At 43.8% G+C, this 22,147-nt stretch overlaps 7 protein-coding genes across 7 annotated transcripts; 2 read left to right on the top strand and 5 right to left on the bottom strand.

Annotated features, from left to right (window-relative positions):
- Positions 1-51: 51 nt before the first annotated feature.
- IL334_003103 (prohibitin-2) lies at positions 52-1,379 on the top strand (the record flags this gene model as incomplete). Its single annotated transcript, XM_062934839.1, has 6 exons — positions 52-256; positions 353-435; positions 506-595; positions 656-711; positions 796-1,280; positions 1,339-1,379. 6 exons carry the CDS (start codon positions 52-54, stop codon positions 1,377-1,379), a joined length of 960 nt encoding a protein of 319 aa, XP_062790890.1.
- Positions 1,380-2,463: 1,084 nt separating this feature from the next.
- On the bottom strand, positions 2,464-3,211 carry IL334_003104 (uncharacterized protein; the record flags this gene model as incomplete). The annotated part of the gene is made up of 4 exons (XM_062934840.1): positions 2,464-2,554; positions 2,708-2,747; positions 2,829-2,892; positions 3,071-3,211. 4 exons carry the CDS (start codon positions 3,209-3,211, stop codon positions 2,464-2,466), a joined length of 336 nt encoding a protein of 111 aa, XP_062790891.1.
- A 572-nt stretch (positions 3,212-3,783) lies between these two features.
- IL334_003105 (uncharacterized protein) lies at positions 3,784-6,144 on the bottom strand (the record flags this gene model as incomplete). Its single annotated transcript, XM_062934841.1, has 10 exons — positions 3,784-3,846; positions 3,917-4,334; positions 4,401-4,414; positions 4,478-4,604; positions 4,657-4,829; positions 4,922-5,293; positions 5,391-5,468; positions 5,549-5,671; positions 5,752-5,868; positions 5,992-6,144. 10 exons carry the CDS (start codon positions 6,142-6,144, stop codon positions 3,784-3,786), a joined length of 1,638 nt encoding a protein of 545 aa, XP_062790892.1.
- A 924-nt stretch (positions 6,145-7,068) lies between these two features.
- Positions 7,069-9,691, bottom strand: IL334_003106 (uncharacterized protein; the record flags this gene model as incomplete). The annotated part of the gene is made up of 3 exons (XM_062934842.1): positions 7,069-7,613; positions 7,671-9,041; positions 9,139-9,691. The coding sequence occupies 3 exons, from the start codon at positions 9,689-9,691 to the stop codon at positions 7,069-7,071; spliced, it is 2,469 nt and encodes an 822-aa protein (XP_062790893.1).
- Positions 9,692-13,768: 4,077 nt separating this feature from the next.
- Positions 13,769-14,628, bottom strand: IL334_003107 (uncharacterized protein; the record flags this gene model as incomplete). The annotated part of the gene is made up of 5 exons (XM_062934843.1): positions 13,769-13,850; positions 13,924-13,980; positions 14,057-14,144; positions 14,213-14,489; positions 14,572-14,628. The coding sequence occupies 5 exons, from the start codon at positions 14,626-14,628 to the stop codon at positions 13,769-13,771; spliced, it is 561 nt and encodes a 186-aa protein (XP_062790894.1).
- Positions 14,629-15,047: 419 nt separating this feature from the next.
- IL334_003108 (uncharacterized protein) lies at positions 15,048-15,537 on the bottom strand (the record flags this gene model as incomplete). The annotated part of the gene is made up of 3 exons (XM_062934844.1): positions 15,048-15,151; positions 15,235-15,376; positions 15,499-15,537. 3 exons carry the CDS (start codon positions 15,535-15,537, stop codon positions 15,048-15,050), a joined length of 285 nt encoding a protein of 94 aa, XP_062790895.1.
- Positions 15,538-16,368: 831 nt separating this feature from the next.
- Positions 16,369-22,107, top strand: IL334_003109 (uncharacterized protein; the record flags this gene model as incomplete). The annotated part of the gene is made up of 4 exons (XM_062934845.1): positions 16,369-16,560; positions 16,747-18,777; positions 18,835-21,003; positions 21,070-22,107. 4 exons carry the CDS (start codon positions 16,369-16,371, stop codon positions 22,105-22,107), a joined length of 5,430 nt encoding a protein of 1,809 aa, XP_062790896.1.
- Positions 22,108-22,147: the final 40 nt, after the last annotated feature.

Here is a 22,147-nt window from a genome sequence, read left to right on the forward strand (position 1 = left end):
ATCCTCAACACCTTACACATCCTTCAAGTACCAGCATCCCCCCAATTCAAAATGAACAGATCAGGAGGAGAAGCATTTGCCAGATTGGCACAACAGTTGAATAGGGCAAGAATGCAAGCGAGCGGCGGAGGAGGTGCAGGGAAAGGTGGTCCAGGTGGTCAATTCCCAGGTGGACAAAAAGGCTTCTTGGCTGGTGGTGGTGCTATTGGAGTTTTACTTGCGGGTGGTATAGCTTTAAATTACAGTTTATTCAATGGTAAATTCTCTTGAAATTTCATCATCATTTTGATCTAATCGATTCAAGATGTGGAAGTGGAGAAACGGTATAGCTGATTGTCGAATTTGATAATAGTCGATGGTGGTCATCGAGCAATCAAATACTCAAGAGTAGCAGGTGTTCGACCTGATATCTATCCTGAAGGGACTCATTTAGTCGTGAGTCATATAACTCACCTACTCCCAACGATTGGTGGCGATGTTGATTGGGTACTGTCGGTGAATACAGATCCCTTGGCTCGAAACACCGATCGTATACGATGTAAGAGCTAAGCCTAGAAATATCGCCTCTTTAACTGGTACCAAGGATCTTCAAATGGTGAGTATTATATGGCATATCACGATACATTTAACATGTCATACTCATGCTTGAACCCAGGTCAACATCACTTGTCGTGTCTTGTCTAGACCATCAGTCAATGATCTTCCAACCATGTAAGTCATTCGCCAAATATCTTGCCGCCTAAATCCTCTTCCGTGTGACCACATATTCATTTGTTTTTCGTCTTTCTGTTATAGTTACCGAGACCTGGGAACTGATTACGATGAGCGAGTATTACCATCGATCGTCAATGAAGTACTCAAATCTGTTGTGGCACAATTTAACGCATCTCAATTGATAACTCAACGAGAAATGGTATCCCGACTTGTCAGAGAGAACTTGACAAGAAGAGCCAGAAGATTCAATTTGATCCTTGACGATGTCTCAATCACACATGTAGCATTCTCACCCGAATTCACACATGCAGTAGAAGCTAAACAAGTAGCTCAACAAATCGCTCAAAGAGCTGCATTCTTAGTTGATCAAGCTATTCAAGAAAAACAATCTATCATAGTTAGAGCTCAAGGTGAAGCTAGATCAGCTGAATTAATTGGTGAAGCAGTCAGAACAAATAAAGGTTTCTTACAATTAAGAAGATTGGAAGCTGCAAGAGAAATCGCAGGTACTTTGGCTCAATCAGGTAATAAAGTAATGTTAGACGCAAAGAGTTTATTATTGAATGGTGAGTTTGTCAGATACCGTTCAATTTGGCTCGCTCACTAACCATTACTTCCTACTAGTCGCCGATGATGATCACAATCTGGCCCCTACTACCAAGTAAAGGTTGGAACGAAAGAAAGAAACTAGGGACAGGGGAAGTACAATAGTTTAGATCATGCAGTAACATCTCACCATTGCGGATTTCCAGGTTTGGTCAGGGGCTACAGTACTGTCGTATCAAGGGGGTTATCATACTGACCACAAAATCTGAGTCATGCGGAGGATTGAGCGGTGGACTATAACTCAACACGAAGTTCGCATGGTATGTGCACAGACCTAGAGTCATTCATCGAGCACACATCAGATTCGATCAGCCCTTGACCGAAGATCAATAATGAAGGAATGCTAATGTCATAGGTACTTGTGCTAAACTCTTGTCCGGTGAGCACCAAATAAATAGACAGCACGCAATGACATTATCGAGACCTATGTCAATAAAACGAAAGCAATTTGATTTCGGAAACAGGTTTGTGTTTAGTTAGAAGTACATATCATGGGATATATTGAGTTTCCATCTATTTCTTGTTCCTATAGAGATCATAACGATGCCCCCAGTTGTGTCTATCTCAGAGTCCCTGCTCCTTTGATGAGACGGAGTGAATCGTGAAATTTATGATTGAATATGATGGTGATATAGTTGATATATAGAGTTAGTGTGTTCATCATTCCTCAATCTCCATTCGACTTTACTCATTTACGCCAATTGACCCATGCGCCTGCGAGCGAATAATGCCAGAGGCCATTACTTGGTTGAGAAACAAATTCAAATCGCTATTTGATCTCTATATCCAATGTAGTTCGCTCTGCTTCTTAAGTTCAGAAAAGTGTTAGATCGATCCGGCACGGATGCAGAGAATGATAATGGTAATGTGAGCCGAGCTGAGCAGTCACAGCCTGGTCGTCTGCCGAATTGAGGACCATATGCAATCAAGAGCTGCTCTCGAGCATGACCAGATCCCATGATCTGAGCATGGAAACGATCTCTCAAGATTCGGACAGGACTTCTTCAACTTTTATGTGCATATTACTTTGATATAGCTACATGACTCTCTTCCCATTTCCTACTTTCCAATCACCCATATGATGACAAAACTGCGATTTGATCGAATTTATTTGATGCAAGTAACAAGTGATAATCAACAAATTTACACTTTCTTCTCCTCTTCTTTAGCTGCGTCTTCGACGTTCTCAGCTACTTTTTGACCTAATCCACCGATAGCACCTTTGTCGGTGAATCTGGTACGTCAATAGTCAGCATTACTACAACCAGTGAACGAGGTGAGAAACGAAGAAGCCGCGGGAGAAGTATACGGCGCCGATGGTAGATGCGAGGATCGATAGCGGCGTCAGGGAACAGGGATGAGATGGAATACGTTGATGCCAACTCACTGTTTACCAACAGCTCCATCAGCAGCGAATGGACCGCCGACTATTAAGGCAAGTGGCATGTCAGTATTACAATTTTGAACGAGAACAAATGAATTCTATAGAATATCATATGATCACTCACCTTCTTGGGCTTTACCTCCTACTGAACCATCAGAGTTGAATTTGGATCCGATTGAACCGTCAGACTATGATGCCAAAGAAGATTTCCTTATCAGCTTGCGTCCAAATGTACTGGTGCCAACCATAGATTTTCTATTTGCGTTTGCGCGGTCCCGTGTGTAATCTCTCAGATCTTGGATCCCACTTTCAATAGTCCAGAGATCTAAGAAATCGATTACGACACGAAACTAAAAGTCGACTCACTTTGAAAGCTTTGGCAGCTTCTTTGACAGTGGAAGAAGTTTCATTTGGCTTATCAGCGTAGAATCTGACTTGAGTGAGTTGAGCAGGCTTGATAGCTGATCGAGCTGAGACGATTGATCTGGAAATAGCTTTGCTGTACATCTTGGGAAATAAAATAAAATGGTTTACTTGTTTCGTTTGATTATTGTTTAAGAAGGTTTTCAAGTGAAATGGGATAATATCAATCAAAGAGAAAAAGATCAAACTCTCAGAATGTAATGGTTTATATACTTACTGGGGAGTGTGAAGATGAATCTGATCTCACCCCCCCAGTGATACATGTACATTCGTCATTTACTCATAATCGATTTTACCGGAATCATCAGCTACGGTGACAACCATCACCATACAAAGATCGCCGATTTCCCCTGACTGAAAAAAACACGACGTCATATCCCCAGAACCTGCCACGTTACTACTCTTATGGGTGGTGTGTTATCTGGACATCCCAAGTCATCATCCTCCAAACATTTCACCATCCGACCACAGAGGTATGCTTACTGTATACTAATCTGATGGCTCATATGTAACATCACAAAGCGTGTTCAACATTTAGTCTCAGGTTCATGAATGTCCCGATCAATATCAATATCAAAATCCAATTTCCCAAATCGATATAATCCTATCTATCTTTACGGAAAAAAAAGAGGAGAATTGTCCTATCCTATAACCTCCTAGACATCCTGTTTTCTGACTGAAAAGCTTACTTGAGGGTTCTTGGGAAGTACAATCATGGTCTACAGATGACTCAAGTCAGCAAGCTGATCTTATGTCTATTCTTTTACGTTGGATACTCTGCTGACTCACTCTGTAATTTGTCTCGGGGAAAGATGGGACTTCAAGTTTCATAGTGTAATTCCTCACTATATGTGAGATGATAGTGGATAACTGGGTGTATGCGAACTGTTCTCCTACACATCTATGTCTACCTGCTCCGAATGGTTGATAAGGACTTTCGGTACCTTTTGAGACTGATCCAAATCCATAATCGATCTGTTCACTCTTGGTATATTGTTCGACGGCGGCTTGACCAACACCCTTTTCTTCGAGCCATCTTTCTGGAGTCCAGGTCTTGGAGTTTTGCCAAATGAGAGGGTCCATTTGTGATACACCTGGAGCAGCAACGATGAAATGACCTTTGGGAATGACGTAAGAAGACTGTTCAGAAGGAGCTGAAAGTGATGGAGGAACGGGAATATCTGAGATGACTTTTCGGTAGATTGAGCTATGATGTAACAGAATAAGATGAGCTGATACCCAAAACGACGAGTCGAAGAGCAGCATAACTTACTGGATAGGAGCGTGCTATTATCATTTGTGTCCATGTCAGCGTCATTCACTTTCGTAATTGTTCGAAATTCTACTCACCATTCTCAAAGTCTCTCTGATGACAGCATCCATAAGAGGCAATTCTTTGATGGATTCGTAGGTAACAGGAGCGAAGGTTCCGTCAGGTTTACCAAAGACTTTTTTCTGTTCTTGGTACAGTCCCTCGCTATGTGATCATCAGCATGTAACTTGGCAGACAGAGTGATGGTTTGACTTACTAGATGTCAGGTCGATCAGCAAGATGAAGTAAAGTCCATGAAGAAGTAGCCGAGGAAGTGTGTTGACCAGCCATGAGAAGAGCAATCATGATATGAGAAATATCCCTGTCTGTCAGAGGTACGCCATTTTTGTACACTGAACCTTGAAGAGAAGAAATCATGTCGAATTCGTGCTGTTCCACGCCAAAACGTTACGTCAACGTTGTCATATTTTCCTCATAGACACGGAGAAAATGGCAAGGAAAGAAGACGTTGGACTACTTACATCAGTTTCACCCTTTTTCCTTTCCTCGATGATTTTCATGTAGAAATCACTCATTGCTTTTTGAGCCTTATCTCTTCTTCTATAACTTGGTAAAGGTAAATTTGGGAACATGAAATTTATAGGAGTAAAACCACCATCAAGATCTTCGTAATATTGAGCGAATTTACCATTAACATGTTTTCTAACTTCTTTACCTTGTAATGTTCTTGAAGCTGTCAAGATGATCATCTCTGACATTGTTTTGAGAAGATCGACTTTGACACTTGGTTTAGAAGCAGAAAGACCCAAGTCATGCTTGAAGAATTCTTCACATTCATCTTCGATTAAAGGTGGATAAGATTGAAGTGCTTCAGTTGTCAAACCAGATTTGATCTGAAAGCGCAATGTGGATTATTCGTGTCAACCAAGCTCGATTGTTTCACTACATTGCGAGGAGCGTATGAAGTTAATAGCAGAGGTGAAGACTCACAAATTTCTTTTGTTGCATCAACATATCGTTAGGACAGTCATATACAACACCTTTTCCGAATACAGGAGTGGTAAGATGCTACAGAAGGGATAGTTGACAAAACAAGGGAAAGTCAGTTGCACATTGCATACTTGTCTGACAGCCTTTAATAGACTCACGGTGTAGGCATCTTCCGCGCAGACTTGAGAAGTTTTGCCTCCCAAAGACAAGTTATTTCCTTTTGGTCCAAGCGCTACTGTCATTTTTCTTCCCAACAATACGAAAGAGAAAACGTCTCCGTACTATAATCAATTCACGGTCGTCGAAGGTTAGTAAATACACGTAAATCAAAGAAGATGATATATCAATGAAATTACCATACCTTGTCTCTGCATTCGAAGAAGAATTTATAAGGATCTTCACCGTAATAAGCAGCAGAACCGAACCATGGTATATAATGAAATACGACTGGTGGTAAGGATTTATCACGAGGTAAAGCCTAACGTCCCCAAGAGAACAACTTGATCAGCTATCAATCCGATTTGCTGAGTAGACAAATTGCGAAGAAGAGTTGTGAGGTAGGTGGGGATATGAAGGGAAAGGGAGATGGAAATGGACTTACAAGTTGTCTTAAAACGTTTAATCCTATGATAGTAGCTAAACTACCTACTAAACCAACGATGATTTGTACAGGTAATGGAAGCGAAGTGTACCATGATGGTACGTGTAAACCCAATTCAGAGAATATTGACGTTTTATCGAATGTAGCGTTCATTTTGATTATTGTCAATTAATGATGCTTATTCCTGTTTCTTTGATAACCTTTCCTATATTCTAGTTTTTCGCTTCGATTGCGCGACCGTCCTATCTATATTTTAGTCGGAAAGAGAGTCCGAAAGAAATGAGTGAGTGATTTCAGAGTCAAGTGAGAGGAGAGTGAAACAAAATCAAAATAAGAGCAGAAATAAGAATGAAAAGGGATGAAAAGAGTGATTCAAATCAAGATAAAATCCGACGAAGGTGGTTCGAGGATAATGAGAAAAACAAAATAAACAGCAAATATTGAAAAATGGTACGATGATCTTTTTTTTCGCATCGTCTTTTTAAGGGTAATCAAAGCGTAACAACGCGTGTTTCACTATGTACCCCGGATCATTACAAATCTCATTACAGTTTGATTAGAAAGTGGCAAATTCAACGATAGGAAAGATCCTAATCATGCATTAGAAATCGATACCGTGGAACACTGCAGGGTGATGAGGACATCGCTGCACTGCGTACATGATTATCACCAGGATGGCTTCTTTAGCTACATCGTACGAGGACAGATCATCTATTGACAGATTGGAGATACGATGCAATTGGAACAAAGCATGGATCCGTGCATTATCCCTATATGCGTGTTCACCCGAACAATCGCAAATGTTCCAAATCTCGCTAGATGTCAATCAGCATGATTGTCGTTGTAAGGAAGATTATATCAATGTTCATAAAACATACAAAAAGTATAAATGGAGAAAGATTGAATGAATGAGAAACAAGGTTTATATTGATACATTTAATCTTCAAGATTGCTTCTTCCCTTTTTTCTATTCATTGCCTACCGCTCCATGTCCAAGTCCAGCTATGATAAGGTCTGACCGGCATGATTGCACAAAGCTATTCCGTTGCACACGCATATATATTCTGCTTGAAATCTTCACTTATCGTCTTCGTCTAACTCATCAATTTCTTCTTCTTCCTCTTCGTCTTCTTCCCCCTCTTCACTGTAAGCTTCATCTTTTGATGTCCTCCTGCTTGAAGAGACGGATTGCCATCCAGGACCTGGCGGTTGAGGGTGACCATGCGGAGGGGGTGGACCACCGCTCTGCATAGGCATCGGAGGTGGTCCATGTCCATATGTGTCTCCATAAGAAGGGTATGGGTGGCCGTGCGGCGGAGGGGGCGGTGGCGGAAGACCGTGGCCGTATCCTGGCGGAGGAGGATAATATCCTTGTTGAGGTTGGTACATCCCACCTGCAGTACCGGGATGTGAATGAGGTGCTCTCGGCATCCCTGGATGGATTTGTGGATGCGGATGTTGATGATGTGCATGAACGGGATGTCCAGCTTGTTGACCGGCAGCAGCAGCGGCGGCCGCTGCACCAAGTTGGTGAACTTTTGCATGTCGTTTAAGGTTCGATTGTACGGAAAATCGCCGTCGACAAGTTGGCTCTGTACATACAAATGGTCTTTCTCCCGTATCTATATGACATCATTAGCATCGCAGGTTCACCTCCTTGACATCGACGAAAGACTTACGACTATACGTATGTATCCTTAAACTACTGGGTCTTGAGAAGGTCTTCGCACAATAATCGCATGTATATTTGGGACCACCATTCGGGTTATTACCTGACTTGAGTGGGCTGTCTTCTCCATCTTCACTGTCATTTCGGACTTTTCGCTCTTCTTCGACAGCGGCAGCAGCAACCAAAACTTCCATTCCTCTCATTGCCGGATCTCTTGACATCTCAGTATCCTCATCGATTTGTCTTGTGTCTACTGATCTTTTCCTACTCTTCAACGAGAGCAAAGGGGCATCACCTTCAAAGGTGGATTTGATGGATTCAGCAGATTCTCTTCTAGGAGGCCAGGGCGGTGGTTGAGCAGAATGAATAGGTGGGAAAGGTTCTGAGTATGATGATTTGTCCATCGCAACGCTTGTCGCCAAATCTGACGAATGTCCAAATCGGTGAGGTGCAATTGCCATGTCTCCACTCTTTTGCTTTATGATTTCGGTCAATGACGATCTTCGCAATTCAGGACGGGACGACATCTCAGGCGAAGGTGGTCGAGTGAGTGACTGGCGACGCATCATGTCGGACGCTGGTGACGCCGATCGACTAAGGCTTGACGGCGGAGGTAATAGTCTATTATCGTCGACGGCCGAAAGAGGTGGTAGCATTGATGAACCTCTACGTTCCGGTGGTGCAGTTTGCAGGGGCGGAGGCATATCATTCGAGAAGTGCCTATCTCTGTCGGTCGCCGACAGTCCCGCGAAATGGCTGGAGAGCTGACCACCAACAAGTGAAGGATTTCTTGACGTCGCTGAAGGTCTTCTGAATGTAGTTGCTTCATCTTCCACGGCAGGCGATAGTCGACCACCGTTCGTTGAGCCAGAGAAGGAGGAACGGGACATTGAGGCTGATACAACAGCAGATGATGCTTGAGGAGGGTGAAGTAGAGTTCGAAGACCAGATGATGACATCGAGTTTGGGTTTGGGTTTGGGTTTGATGGTCCAGCAATGGGTGACAGGGGTGAGGGAGCCATAGGGTAAGATGCATTTCTCGACTGGGCTTGCCACCTAAGCCTAGCTGACTCTTCCGCATCTCTCAGAGCTGGAGGCCCATCTGACTTTCTTCTTTTCTGTCCTGGTTCCTCCGTTGTATAGGGGACGGTAGGAAAAGAGTTTACTCGGTATGGAGCGTTTTGAAACGGTGACGGATCCTTGCCAAACTCTGATGCCCACCAGCCGCCAGTAGGATTCTCTGGAGCTGCTGATGACGTGAGGGATGAATAACGAGATGTTCGGGCTGAACTGGGAGATCCAGATGGAGAGTTGGGAATGAGAGCAGGTAATGAAGGTGATTGAAACAATGATGATGACGATGAAGGCGTCGGTGGATGATCTGCGGTGACACCAATAAAAACAGAGATCAGCATTCGCGATCAACCAAAGATCGTTGATCCACTGATAAACAATTTTTGATGTAAAAGGATACTTACCGCCGGCGACACCAAACAATGATTTTATAGGTGGTAGACTGATCGAATCTGGTGCAGTTGCTCTAGGCTCTCGTAATTCCTCCTCTTTTATTCTTCTAAAAGGATGCTTCTGTCCAAGATCTCCATATCCTTCATCTTCCATCGTCTCGTCATTCTCTCCCATCATAGGGTCAAATCTTGATTGTCTTCTGACTGGCATTTTCTTGCCGTTGGGAGAAATAGGCTTTGATGTCGGTGATAAAGCAGAAGGTGATGTTCCGCCTATATTGAATAAGTTATCGTGTATGATAGTCGACGTTTTGAACGGTTCCGTTGCTACCGTGGAAATAGGGGGTAACCGTATGCGTGTATTTGTTTCCCCCTCTTTTGTATCTTCCTCCAACGAATTGTTTGAGCTGTTCGATCTGTATATTTCCGGCGTGACGATATCAGGGCTGTCTTCTGCCTGTGAGATGGTAGGCGGAATCATCATGTCATCATATGGTGAATGAGGAGTAGAATATTGAGTGATTTTTGTGTTCAGCGGTGACAGCGACAGCGTTTTTTGATGCATTTTAGAACGATTTGGAGGGCGATATTTCGATGCGCGGTGAGGGGTGGGTGTCAAGGTTGATATAAGACAAAGAGGATTATGGAATGGAAGGAATGAAATAAACGAACCAAGAAATGTAATATTGGCAGAGAGGATGGAGGTGATGGTATGGAGAAGACAGGTGAAGGATGATTGATGGGATCGTCGTTATTGGTGAATATTGTCGGTGTGTTATTGAAGGAAGGTGTGTGATTGATGAGGTATATGCGTTGGTATCGTATGGGCGATCCCGCAGTCAGGAAATGAGAGGCAAAAGGGAGAAGGAGGGGGTTGTCGTCAAGAAGCAAGAAAAGAGGTGATGACGAAAACAATCGAGAGAGAAACAGGCGAGGCGATTGTGCGGTGTAGAATGTGTAGTACAGTCGGATAGATTTCAATACCGGATATTGAGTAGATAGAGTGGAGTATCGAGATTGAAGATAAGAAGAGACAACAAGAACAACCGTATGGTGAAAGACCGTCGTATGATATATGTTTTGATGTTGACGGTGATAGTCGATCATTGATATACATTGATGGATTTTAGGCGTATCCGGACGGAAGGAAGGAGGATGTCAATAGTTGTGTTTCGGGGGGTAGATTGACGAGATTCGATTGCATGTTCGAACATGGCGAGATCCACGAAAATAACGGAGTAAAGGAAGCGCATTTGGATCAAGGTGACATGTTGATGATTGATTGAATGAATGATGTTGATCGAAAGAAGTAGGGAAAGAGGGAAGAGGGCAAGCAAAACAAGGAATCAGCAAAGGAAGACATCACGCCCCACCTCCCAACAAGAAGCAGGTAACAGTCAAACAATACGATTCCCGAAAACGCCATATCCTTTTCAAGGTCGCTTCCAGGAAAGAAACAAAAGAAAACGAGGGACAACGTGAAATCTGACCAGTCGTTTGTGACTTGCAAGGGTGAAAGGGAAAAGGGCGAATGAATGATCAAAGCGTATTCCGTTTGATTACCCCACTGACCATGATCGTCTCCAAATATGACACGGCAGATCGGCGGTCAATCCCTTGAATGATGAGATATGCACGCACGCACACACACACACATGTAATCTCCCTTTGACTGAAGTGGTGATAGAAACTGGACTTACGGATTAGATATGTTTATACTCCTTTCCAGATATTTGAACAGATGTTCTCCTTTATGCCGTTCTAGAACACCAATGAATGTCGTCCTTTCTCACTGTCCTAAAGTGTGATTAAAGATGAAGTGAACCACAGGAAGTGAGTTGTCAATGAACGAGAATCTTTGTAGATGAACCGAGTTTACTCGTGTTTGCAATTCGGGATATCTAGAAAGTATAGTATGTGAACAAAGTTGGTACAATTATATTATCTCGGATGGCTACGGGTGAGATCCAGATTGACTGAGATATTGTCTCTTAGTCTATTTGATAAATTTAACAAGTAGAATGTAAAGGTATGTGAATCTTGAAGATCTCGATTGAAGAAAGGTTTGATGGTGTAGTGTGAAATGATAAAATGGTAATGACCACGACGATCCTTTATTTTTTCGTCTAACGGAATGAAGGTGTTGGTGTGGAGTATTGGTAATTAAAGTTGGGAACTGACGATCCGTTCTAATACAAAGAAAAGCCGTTCTTGTCCTTTACTTGGAAAAAAAAAGGATTATGTAGTCACAAAAAAATGGGATGATGATAATTATGATGATGATGGTGATAATTAAATGATGAAATGCACAAAACGTTAAGGAAATATCAAAGGTTTTCTCCCTTGAGAGGAAAGTTTTGGGTTTTGGAGCAACCGAGTTTATGGCAAGGCAACAAGGAAACAGGAGAAGATGATATGTTTATTATTTATTATTATTTATTATGGTTTACGTGTATTATACCTTTTTTAGGGTCCAAACTGGCAAGTGAAAATCAGGGGGATCAAAATATTTTTATGGTAACTGTGTAATTATGTTTTTTTCTCTTTTATTCTCCCCTCTTTTTACATTCGCACCTTCTTTTTGCGGTTCAGATTCTTTCGGGTTCAACAAAGAAAAGGCCAAGGGTGCTCGTGCTCGTGCTCAGATTACAAGGTAGTCATGTCATCGAAAGTATGATGCGGGTCATGAAGTCCTAGGGCATTGGGCAAGGGCAGGGAAACATGAGAACGGGGGAAATGATGTATTTTGTGTTTCAGTGAGATGGTTCCGAGAATGATGACGCTTCGGTAAAAAAGACTTGGAAAGATCAACAGGCAAAATGTTTGTTGTAGACATGTATTGGTCCTCATCGGCCAAAACAACAGATCTCGCCCTCAGATTGATAGAATATATCTCTTGGAGCTAGGAGAAACAAAGCTCTTACCCACAAAACCGAAAGTATCCTCCAATCATTTTTTCCTCTTGCATCGGGTCATACATGTACATGTACATGACAAAGAGGCGTTTGGCGTATTTCTTTTTTTGTTGTTTGTCCTCCTTCCCTTTCCCCTTCTTCCTGCTGACTTTTGCCGGCCGAATCGTAAGTGTGCCGCTATGCTGTAAGAATATCATCAGATCATTTCAGGGGTTTGCTCTCAATTACATAAAGAAACGCGAAGGGGGACTGACCAGCGCTCGTCAGTCTGTCGATCTCAGCAAAAAAACCTCTGGTCAATCAGGGACAATGAGCATCGCCACTATGATCAGGGACCGGGAGAAGGAAGTTTTTCTTCTGCTCCTGAGCTACCCCCATATGATCCGAGACCTGAAAACATATTAGTATTTCGGAAATTTTTACCCCCCAAAAAAGATCGCCAGCTTTCAGCGAGGCAAGCGGCAACTGGACAGATGAGGAGCAGCGTGCAATCGTACATTAATTACCCCATGAATAACGCCATATTACGTTTCAAAATTACTTCTCAGCCGTACTTGTCATGTGCCGCCGCCGACCATGATAATACTAAAATACATCTTGATTGATCGGCGTGACTTTCCCGTCTTTCGCTCCATCTCCCCTTGATCTACACCACAAAAAAATGGATCCATACCATGTAATTGCATCCGAATAAATAGTTAGTGAAGATCATTTCTACTGACCGGAAGTAGGAAAGATCTCTTGGCTTATACAAAGGATGAGGAATCTTCCCAATGGTGACGGTGGTGAGATCTTACACTGCTTAAAAACCCAGGTATAGATGTGAAGAACATATTTTAAAGGGCTGCGACTCAGATAGAAGGAGACAAGGAAGGGAAGTGAGACTTCCTTAGAATTGCACCGCCTCTGTGAAACGTGTTTTCCACATGATTGGTAAATGGGTGGTTGTCAAGCATGATCGGTCTAAGGCGATCGACGATAATTCAGACGCGAATGACCGAGGCTTTCTGCTTCCTATGTCAATGAATGTATATTTGAGTGGGTGTTGTATCGATCAAAGGAAAGAAAATGTCCTCCAAAGTTAGATTTCTTTCGGAAGTATATGAAATCGCGACTTTCTCAGTTACGATTTCGTTTGAATGTACCTGAACTAAAACCGGTTGAAAACAGACTAGAGAGATTGGGGGATCTAAAGCTCTGTTTGGATGAACATGCGTTGGATCAAGCTGGTATTTTGGTCGTTTCTTTTTATGCAGAATATTTCAACATCACAAGTCGAATAAGAGCAAGAGGCCCGGAAGTCGTACAACATGCACTGAATATCAGGCGGACCAAGCAATCCCAGAAGCGAATAGAAGATATTCTTTCTGAAGATTGGATGTGAAGACCGACGGTTCTACAATATGCCTACGCTCAATGTCAGATTATTCTAGTCTCGGAATACTCTCATGAAGCGGCATCGCAATCAGACAGCGACTGTGCTTGATGTATGTCAACTGTCGGTATTTCGAGGGCAGGGTGAGGGAAAATGGTAATCTGAAGATTGATCAGCTTTCTTTCGAAACTATCAATCGTAGTTATTCTGATTCAAATTCAGATATGAACGTTCTTCTTATCAGTCGAAAACTCGTGTGATGATCATGAGACCTGTTCGGAATCGTCGCTCGGGTTGCAGTGACAAGATAATCATGTTTGCTCGACGTGAGGTGTTCTTTTGTGAAGTATAATTACATGCTTTTGATCCCTAAACCACCAAAGTCATGACCCTGCAAGATATTCAACATGACCTCTCCTAGAATATCAGCAACCCTATTGAGAATTCGAGTTTATTTTAGTGAGCGAGGAGTTCATCATTTATCAATAGATGGAGAAGGGGACTTACCAGTCCCACCGTGTTTTATAGCATTTTAGACCTTGTTTCCATGGTAACCATTCCAGTCTGTACAATCCCTCATCAGCCGATTTTCAATTCGGTCGTCCAGTCCATTGGAATAAGCTTTTAACAATATACTCACATCCCTATGTGTCGGAGAGTGTAACATCCCTTCTCAGTAAGGGAATATGCGCATATCAGACCAGAAGCAATTGAACATAAGAATAAAACTAACAATCGTTCGTTGGAAATTCAGCTCAATTCCCTAGTCTGAATAAGGCGGATGAATGTGACATACCTGAACCTAGAGTTGAAGATACGAGTGCACCTAATCCAGATATCGCTGATTTACTCTTTTGACGCCTCTTAGCAGTACTTGCTCTGGTCACCCTTTTATCGTTGATCGATAGCTTTACGTCCTTCGTTTTAGAACCACTGGTTCTTCGTCCAGCGACAGTCTTGGGGTTCGATCGTAGGAAGGGTATATAAGCTCGTGGGGATGGTATCAGCCATCGAAGGATGTACCATGAAGCTACTGAGCAAGCAATAGTCGCTATACCAAAAACAATAGCTATCTAACAAAAGACATAAATCAGTTTTTACCTCTCCTAACGACGACAAGACGATGGACAAAGAAACATGAACGACATGACTAACGACATATTGGATGTTCTGTACTAGCCAATATACGGTACTGAGAAATGGTACTGTCATTTCCAAGAACAGCTCCTGTCAGGATGTCATTGTCAGGTGAAACATGTGTATCGATCAACTTTTCGTTTGTTTACTTGTTGTGATCGAGTTTTAACCTTTTCGGGTGCCCCACACCTCGAATCGTTGTTTTGCCCTACGTTTCATATGTCCATCATGACGTTGGCCGTTCTATCGTCTCCAGATTCTCAAATCAACGCTGTCCGGACCGAATGGTTGAGAAAATTTGGATGCTTCTCTGAAATATCTGGGATAAATGAATATGGACATATACATTTCGAAAAGCCAGATTACACACTATAGACTATTTACACTGTTTCTCCTTGAATGACGATTCCTTAAATGATTCCTTTTCTCCCGTAGTCCATAATATCTTTTCCCGGACACTGACCCCGCTATTCTGAGGTGAGGGATTGTTTGGCTTACTGAGCCTTCTTTTTCAAATCATTACCGATAGTACCTCTTTTGTTCCTATCATTGTATATAACTAGTCCGACGACAACTAAACCAATGATGACGATGTTGGCTATTGGCACCGAGAAGTCAGCTGACTGCGAGATCCCTAGTAGGACAATGAGGTCTACAGAAAAGAGGAGGGGACCAGCTTACAGATCACAAAGTGTACTGATGCACCGACAAATTCGGCAATACCCTCCAACAAGTTCCAAACGAGTGAGACTACACCGTGGACTAGAGAGTAAATGACGTTGAAGAAGGATTGGATGACAGCAAAGAGACTCTGGAATATACCCTAGCAAGAAAGGAAGCATATCAGCCAAAACCTTCGATTAGAGGGAGAAAAGTAACATGGAAAAGCCAAGTGCGGTAGTGTGTAAGGCCTACTGATACAGCTGGTTGAATGGGGAAACTCACTTGGACGGTATTGAGTAAACCTTGAATTAGATTGGCCATATTGTTGATGATCTGTCTCAGTGATTGACTGGTCGATAGTAGTTCGAAATGAAAGACAAGTGGTGAAGGTGGGTGGCGGTATTCATGTATCAGCTATATATATATATATATAGACAGCACACATCCCAATACCATCATTATATGTCGTCAACAATCAACAGCTTTACATTCCAATGACGTAATCATTACAAGCTTAAAACTGGAACATCTCATTTATGGCACGTGGCTGCCTGGGGTTTGCTCGGAATGCCGGCTATTCCCGAGACAGTGGCACTGACCGCCTCTCAGAAACCAAGGATGAAAGGTTGATTTGTAATCAATTCGTAACATCTCAGGGTGTGCTACTAATTCAGCATTACAAACTCTAATACTTTGATTAGCTTCTTCAACAGTGTGTGCATTCCCACTTACGAAACAAAACCATACGAGTAGGATTTAAAAAAGGGACAACTATAACGATCTGACTTAAAATAAACTGCTCGAAGCCCTTTTCCCTTTAAGAGACCTATCTGAGATCTGTTGGGGGGGCCAAAAAGACAAAGATGTCTTCAATTATGCCCAATTGCATCAAGCTATCATCAAATAAATAATTAAAACAACTAGAGCAATAACTCTCCACTACAGATACCTCATCAATATAGTAAATTGGAAACCTGGTTAGCCGGGTTCGTTGTAACAGATTTTACAGGTATGCCTTGGAAATAAAGGTAGACTTACAGGAACGATAAACAAACACAACAACAAAGGAAGAGATACATAAACAAATACTGTCTTATTGATTATTGTGTATCATACGATTTCAACTCACCGTCATCATTAATTTCAATGACAATGTATCCTGAAGCAGGACCTTCACGTCCGAGCTCTTCGTATCCTAGTAACAGCAATAAGTTACCTCCTACTGCCACAGGGGGGCCTCCACAACGTATAGGAAATGGATCATCGGGTCCTGGTCCTTCTCGTCGCGAAGGGGAATACGAAAGGGATAGAGATGAAAGGACTAATGGATATAGATCAGGAGATGTAAGCTCTTCTATTCCTTATCAATAGCGTATATACCAACGTGTGTATCATGAAGGCAAGCTGACCAATGCGGTATTTATCTCCTTTCCATTCTTGAATCTTCACCTTTTCCTCGTGTTACTTGATGAAATAATTATGTCTCGATACAAATCTCGTCGTCATCGTCGCCAACAACAACAACAACAGCCTGCATTCGCCAGATCAAGTTCGAACGCAATACCACCCTGGCAAAATCGATCACAACCTCGACAAGGAGGATATAGACCAAATTCTTCATCCGGACCGGGTCCAAGACCTAGAAGCTATACGCCCTCACCTCCAAGAAGGGGCTACGATAGGGAGAGAGAACGTGATAGATTCGATGTTAGAGATAGATTGAGTCTGGATCCTCCCGGTGGATGGAGACCTACAAATGGTGGACCTGACGTTCCAACTCGAAGAGTCTCAAATTTCGCTCCTCCACCCAGAGAAAGGGATATCAATTGGTCAAGAGATGATAGAAGATGGATAGAGAGGAGAGACGAAAGAGATAGGGATAGAGATAGGGATAGGGATCGATTTAGGGATGAGACGCGAAGCTCACCGGCTGGAAGATATCCATCTGAAAGAATACCGCCACCTCGTTCACCACCTTCAGCGCCTAGAGGACCAAGATCCATTACAGCTCAAACTCCACCTTCCTATACATCTAGATTACCATCTATCCCTGGTCCAAGGACAACCTCTTATACTCCAGCTAGAGACGATAGGGATAGATCTCAAAATACCCCTCGTCCTTTTGATCGATCTGTCACCGTAGGAGGACCAGGTCCGTCATCTGCAATGTACGCAGCTTCCCAACCTTCTCGACCCAATTCTCCATCTTCTGCTTCCGCTTCTGGCGCAAGGGTATCAAGATCACAGAGAGGTTCCTCAAGTCCGGTAGAATCTACACGTCAACGTGAAACAGATGGTCCTTCTAGCGTACCTAATTCTCACGCAAAGTTACCAGATATCAGAACTGATCAAGAGGAACAAGATCTTGAAGAAGGAGAAGTTATTTCACCCGTTCAAACGACTCGTGTACCCTCTTGGTCTTATAACAACGACGATAGATCCAGAAGACCATTCTCACCTCCACGAGAAAGAGATAGATGGGATAGAGATAGAGAACGTGATAGAGATAATAGGAGATTCGGAGGTTCACCCCCTTCACCGCATTGGGCGGGAAGAAGGAATCTAGATGATTCTTGGAATGGTAGTGGTAGAAATAGAAGGAGGAGTTTATCAAATCCCACTAGATGGAAACCTGAGGATGGAGAAGATTTACAAAAATCACCTCGAAAACCTCTCATTCCGGAAGAAGGAGAAGTAGCCCCTCGCAAGTGCGATGAATCTGTAAGACCCAAAGACGAAGTTAGGACTGTGGAAGAAGGGAAAAATGACAGACCACCTACGCCTCCAATTCCTCCTACAACAGCATATACAAATACGGAAAATGCCGGAGCATCCCAACCACCCAAAGAAGCCAATGTTGGATTACAAATTCCTGAAATCATTTCACGACCAGATACTCCGGCTTCCCCACCCCCCAAACAGTCAACTCATCCCACATCGATATCACAAATGCCTGTCGATCAGCTAGATGAGGTCAAGCAGACAATTGTTGAGCGAGAGGAGATGCAGATTGATCGTCGGCCACTCGTGGAAAAGCTTGAACCTGCTCTAGCTGTACAACGCGAAGGAGGCAAAAATGGATCGCCGTCAAAATTGAAGGCGGATGGGCCAACCGAGCAAGCTATCCCGGTTCACGCACTTAGCGCATCCGACTCTCGACTGGCTGACGAATCGAAGTTGCAAGGACTAGACTTGATCGTGGACGAGAAACCTGTTTCAAGTATGAAAGTCGATGAGGCGATTACCGAGGAGAGTCCGATAGCAATGCAAGTAGAGGTTCCAGCTGCACATCAAGCCGACGTGGTCAAGGAGCTGCCAAGTCCAAATCTTTTGCCGCCCGAAGTTATTATTGCAACGTCGAGCGAGATACAGAAACCGACCGTCATCGTGGATGGCGACTTGTTGAACAACTCAGGGTCAACAATTAAATCATCAGACTTCGAAAAAGACATGGACGAGGGACCAGTCCAGCGTGATTCCACACCGGCAGCTCCGACCTCACCCTCAGAGTCTGCTGTCACGCATGGACTAGCTGCGGTCATTGTGGAATTCCTACAAGAAGTGAGTGTGGAATTATTGCGCTCTCATGTGCGTAGCATAGCTGACCTCGTTCTATAGGAGCAAGGAGCTGTACTGAGTCCTACGTCTGCTGCTCCTCTAGTCCACGATAAACCCAGTCTCACCTCTCCTCGAGTTCCTCCTCCTCTGGTCAGCACCTCTTTGGAAACCGAACCTACTGATACTCAACCGAGTCAAGCTGTGAGACGAGTCACTATTGCTGAACGACGGGCTGTGCAACTCCCTCCTACCAGCGGTCCGTTATCATCACCTTTTGGCGTTAACACGCCAAGAAGAGATCCTATGCCCACTGCGTACTCTACCTCTACTGATGCTGAAACGGAAGCTGGGCCAAAGACTGGGGAAATAGATGAAAGGGATACACCCATGTTTGAGGATGCGCCAGAGGAGATAAAGCAGGCCAATCTGATTGCTGCTATCAAAGCTGCTCAGACCAAAAGTGTATCTTTCGATCAAACATCTATCATTACTTGGAACATCGCAGCCGCTCCAGAACCTACATCCAGAGAGTTAGTGGTCAAGAATGAAGATCGACCTTTCATGCTACAGAAGATTACATGGCCTCTCAATGATAACCAACGGATTGTAACCAATCTCGTTGCCACTGCAATAGCTCGAGAGAAGCGTTGGTTGGAAGAGAAGACCGAACAACTCAAGAACGAATACCTAGACCTCGATGAGGAATGGCAAGAACACTGTAACTTTCTTGATACACTCATGGAGAAACGCGGTCAGCCTCCAGTCGATTTGTACGCTATCCCTGGAGCAATATTGCCTGTTGTCACTCCTGGGCCTATAGCGCCTACTACACCATTGCCGGAGGAAGTATTCAACGCTCGAGGAAATAGGAGAAGAGGTGTGGGTGATGCCGTATCGACTGAAGCAGAGTTTGAAGCGATTCTTGCTGGACTTGCCGATACGGCAGCGAAGGATCCAACATATCGAGCTAACAAAACATCCGCCGTCGTGCCCGACATGTATTTGGATGAAGAGCGGAAGCTTCGATATGATGATGACAATGATCTCATCGAAGATCCTCTGTCTTTTTACGATTTCAAGGGCAATGCTGAACCTATATGGACCGCAGAAGAAAGAGCTCTATTTGTGAGAAGATATATGGCTTACCCAAAACAATTTGGTAGAGTTGCAGATGGTATACCTAACAAAACTGCCTCTGATTGCGTTTTATATTACTATCGCACGAAAAAGGAGGTCGATTATAAAGGCATGTTAGCAAGTAAACGAGGCGGTGGAAAGAAGAAAACTATCCCTATCAAGAAAGGTGGAAAGAGTAGTTCTCTTCTGGCAGATCTCGATCGACAAAAACCCATCGCAGCTTCGGAAGTCAGTACACCCGCTCGAGGAAACAGAGAGCGCGCAGAATCTATAGTCCCCGGAACAAGTGCTAAGAAAGGCAAACTCCTGGGAAATCTTTCTGAGGGAGGTGTGGCAAGTGGAAGAAAGAGGAAAACTACTGCAGCAAGCATCACCTCCACCACCAATGAAGATGGTGAAGAGAAACTCGATTCTACAGTTACCTCGAGAGCTGGAAGTGAAGTTCCATCGACTATTGCTCCCAAGTCTAAATTGAGGATGACGGTCAAGACTGCTAAACGACCCAGAGCAAGCTCCACCTCGGATAATCAAGTGATTCTTCCTGCTATCCCTTCCACGCCATCTACGATCATATCGGCCGATCCTGCTATTCCTGCTATTCCTGCACCAGACACCGCTACGCCTGTCGCCAAATCGACAGATCCAGATTCCGTCGATCCAGCTGCTGCTCAGTCGGAACTTCTGCCACCAATCAAGAGAGCGGGTAAACGTAGGAAAGTTTTGGCTGAACCTACAGAACCTGTCAGCATCCTTGATCCTACCGCAACTCCCATCGCAAGCTTGATTCCCACTGCCACCACTCCTGGTATCACCCCAACCACCGACAAACCCAATAGAAGATCAGCCACTAATTCTTACTGGTCTGTGGAAGAGAAGAGGAAAGTGAAAGAATTAGTGGCCGTGCATGGAGTAGACGTCAAGGCGATTGCAGCGCATTTGAAGGGAAAATCGGAGAGACAAGTTGGCAACTTCCTGGAAGGACACAGGACTGAACTGGTCGATGGTAGTGGTATTCCTATACCTACTTCAGCGATCAAACCCGAAGAGGATAGAAAGAGCTTGGGTGGGGGAGTATCGCCGGTATCCAACATAGTGAGTTATTTCAAACTGTTTATCAATACCACAGTTCCCCTTTTACTGACGTCTTTGTCTCTACAGTCTGCCGGTGAGGTGTTCCGTTCTGCCCAACCTACTCGAACAATTTACGATGCCTACCCTTCATACATGAATCAAGATCGATATGAACCTAGATTGGCCATGTTCCCACCCAGTCCACCTCATGCACCAGGTTCAACTGCAGGACCTGATCTGACTCCCCTCAAACCTGTCTCAAGAACTGGAGGAATGCGAATATCAGCTTTGCTCAACGATGACGCTCCTACGATATCAGATAAAAGACCTTCAACTGGTTATTCCAATTCGGATACGATCGATGCTGCGTCTGATGGCACGGTTGACGAAAGAGATTTAGATGGAATGACAAGACCTTCCCCTCGATCAATCCCACCTATTCCAACATCGTCCTCAGCCTCAGCCTCTGCATATGGTCGATATGAACAAAGACCTGATCTGGACCGATATCGGAACGCATCGTCTCTACCGGCTCCGTCACCGTATCCTACAACATCAACATCATCTTGGTCAAATGGCCCTACGTCTACAACAAGGACTGATATGTATAGGGCGAATGAGAGAGCGGCAACCACGACTCCTATTCCAATGAATACTCATCAAGCTCCTCCAAATCACATGGCACATAGATCTCCATGGCCTGATACCCATCAGTCTCCCCATGCGGTTCCACCCATACCTTTATCAGCGCACAGATCCAATTCGTACTCTTCCTCTAATAATAGATATGACCCTATACCATCTTCTCATCGACCATCATCACATGATAGTCATTATCAACATCAGAGTCAACACCATCATCATCACCATCAAAGTCAAAGTCAACAAAGTGTTCCGCATTACGAATATGCTTCCGATAGAGGTTTTGCAAGAGAATATCCTGTACATTCTAATCATCCTGCACACGGAAACGGACATGGGCATGGGCACGGACACCATGCTAATGTGACAACTGGGAATGGTGGACCTAATTTACCTCCTCTGAACAGTAGTGTCGGACCACCTCCTTTGATAGGATCATCCTCGGGTGCCGCAACGCACAGAGCGTATAACGGAGGTGATTGATCGGATGTTGGTGACTCAAGGTACAACGCCATCCCGTGAT

This window comes from Kwoniella shivajii, chromosome 4 (genome assembly GCF_035658355.1).
Source record: "Kwoniella shivajii chromosome 4, complete sequence".
NCBI classification, from domain to species: domain Eukaryota; kingdom Fungi; phylum Basidiomycota; class Tremellomycetes; order Tremellales; family Cryptococcaceae; genus Kwoniella; species Kwoniella shivajii.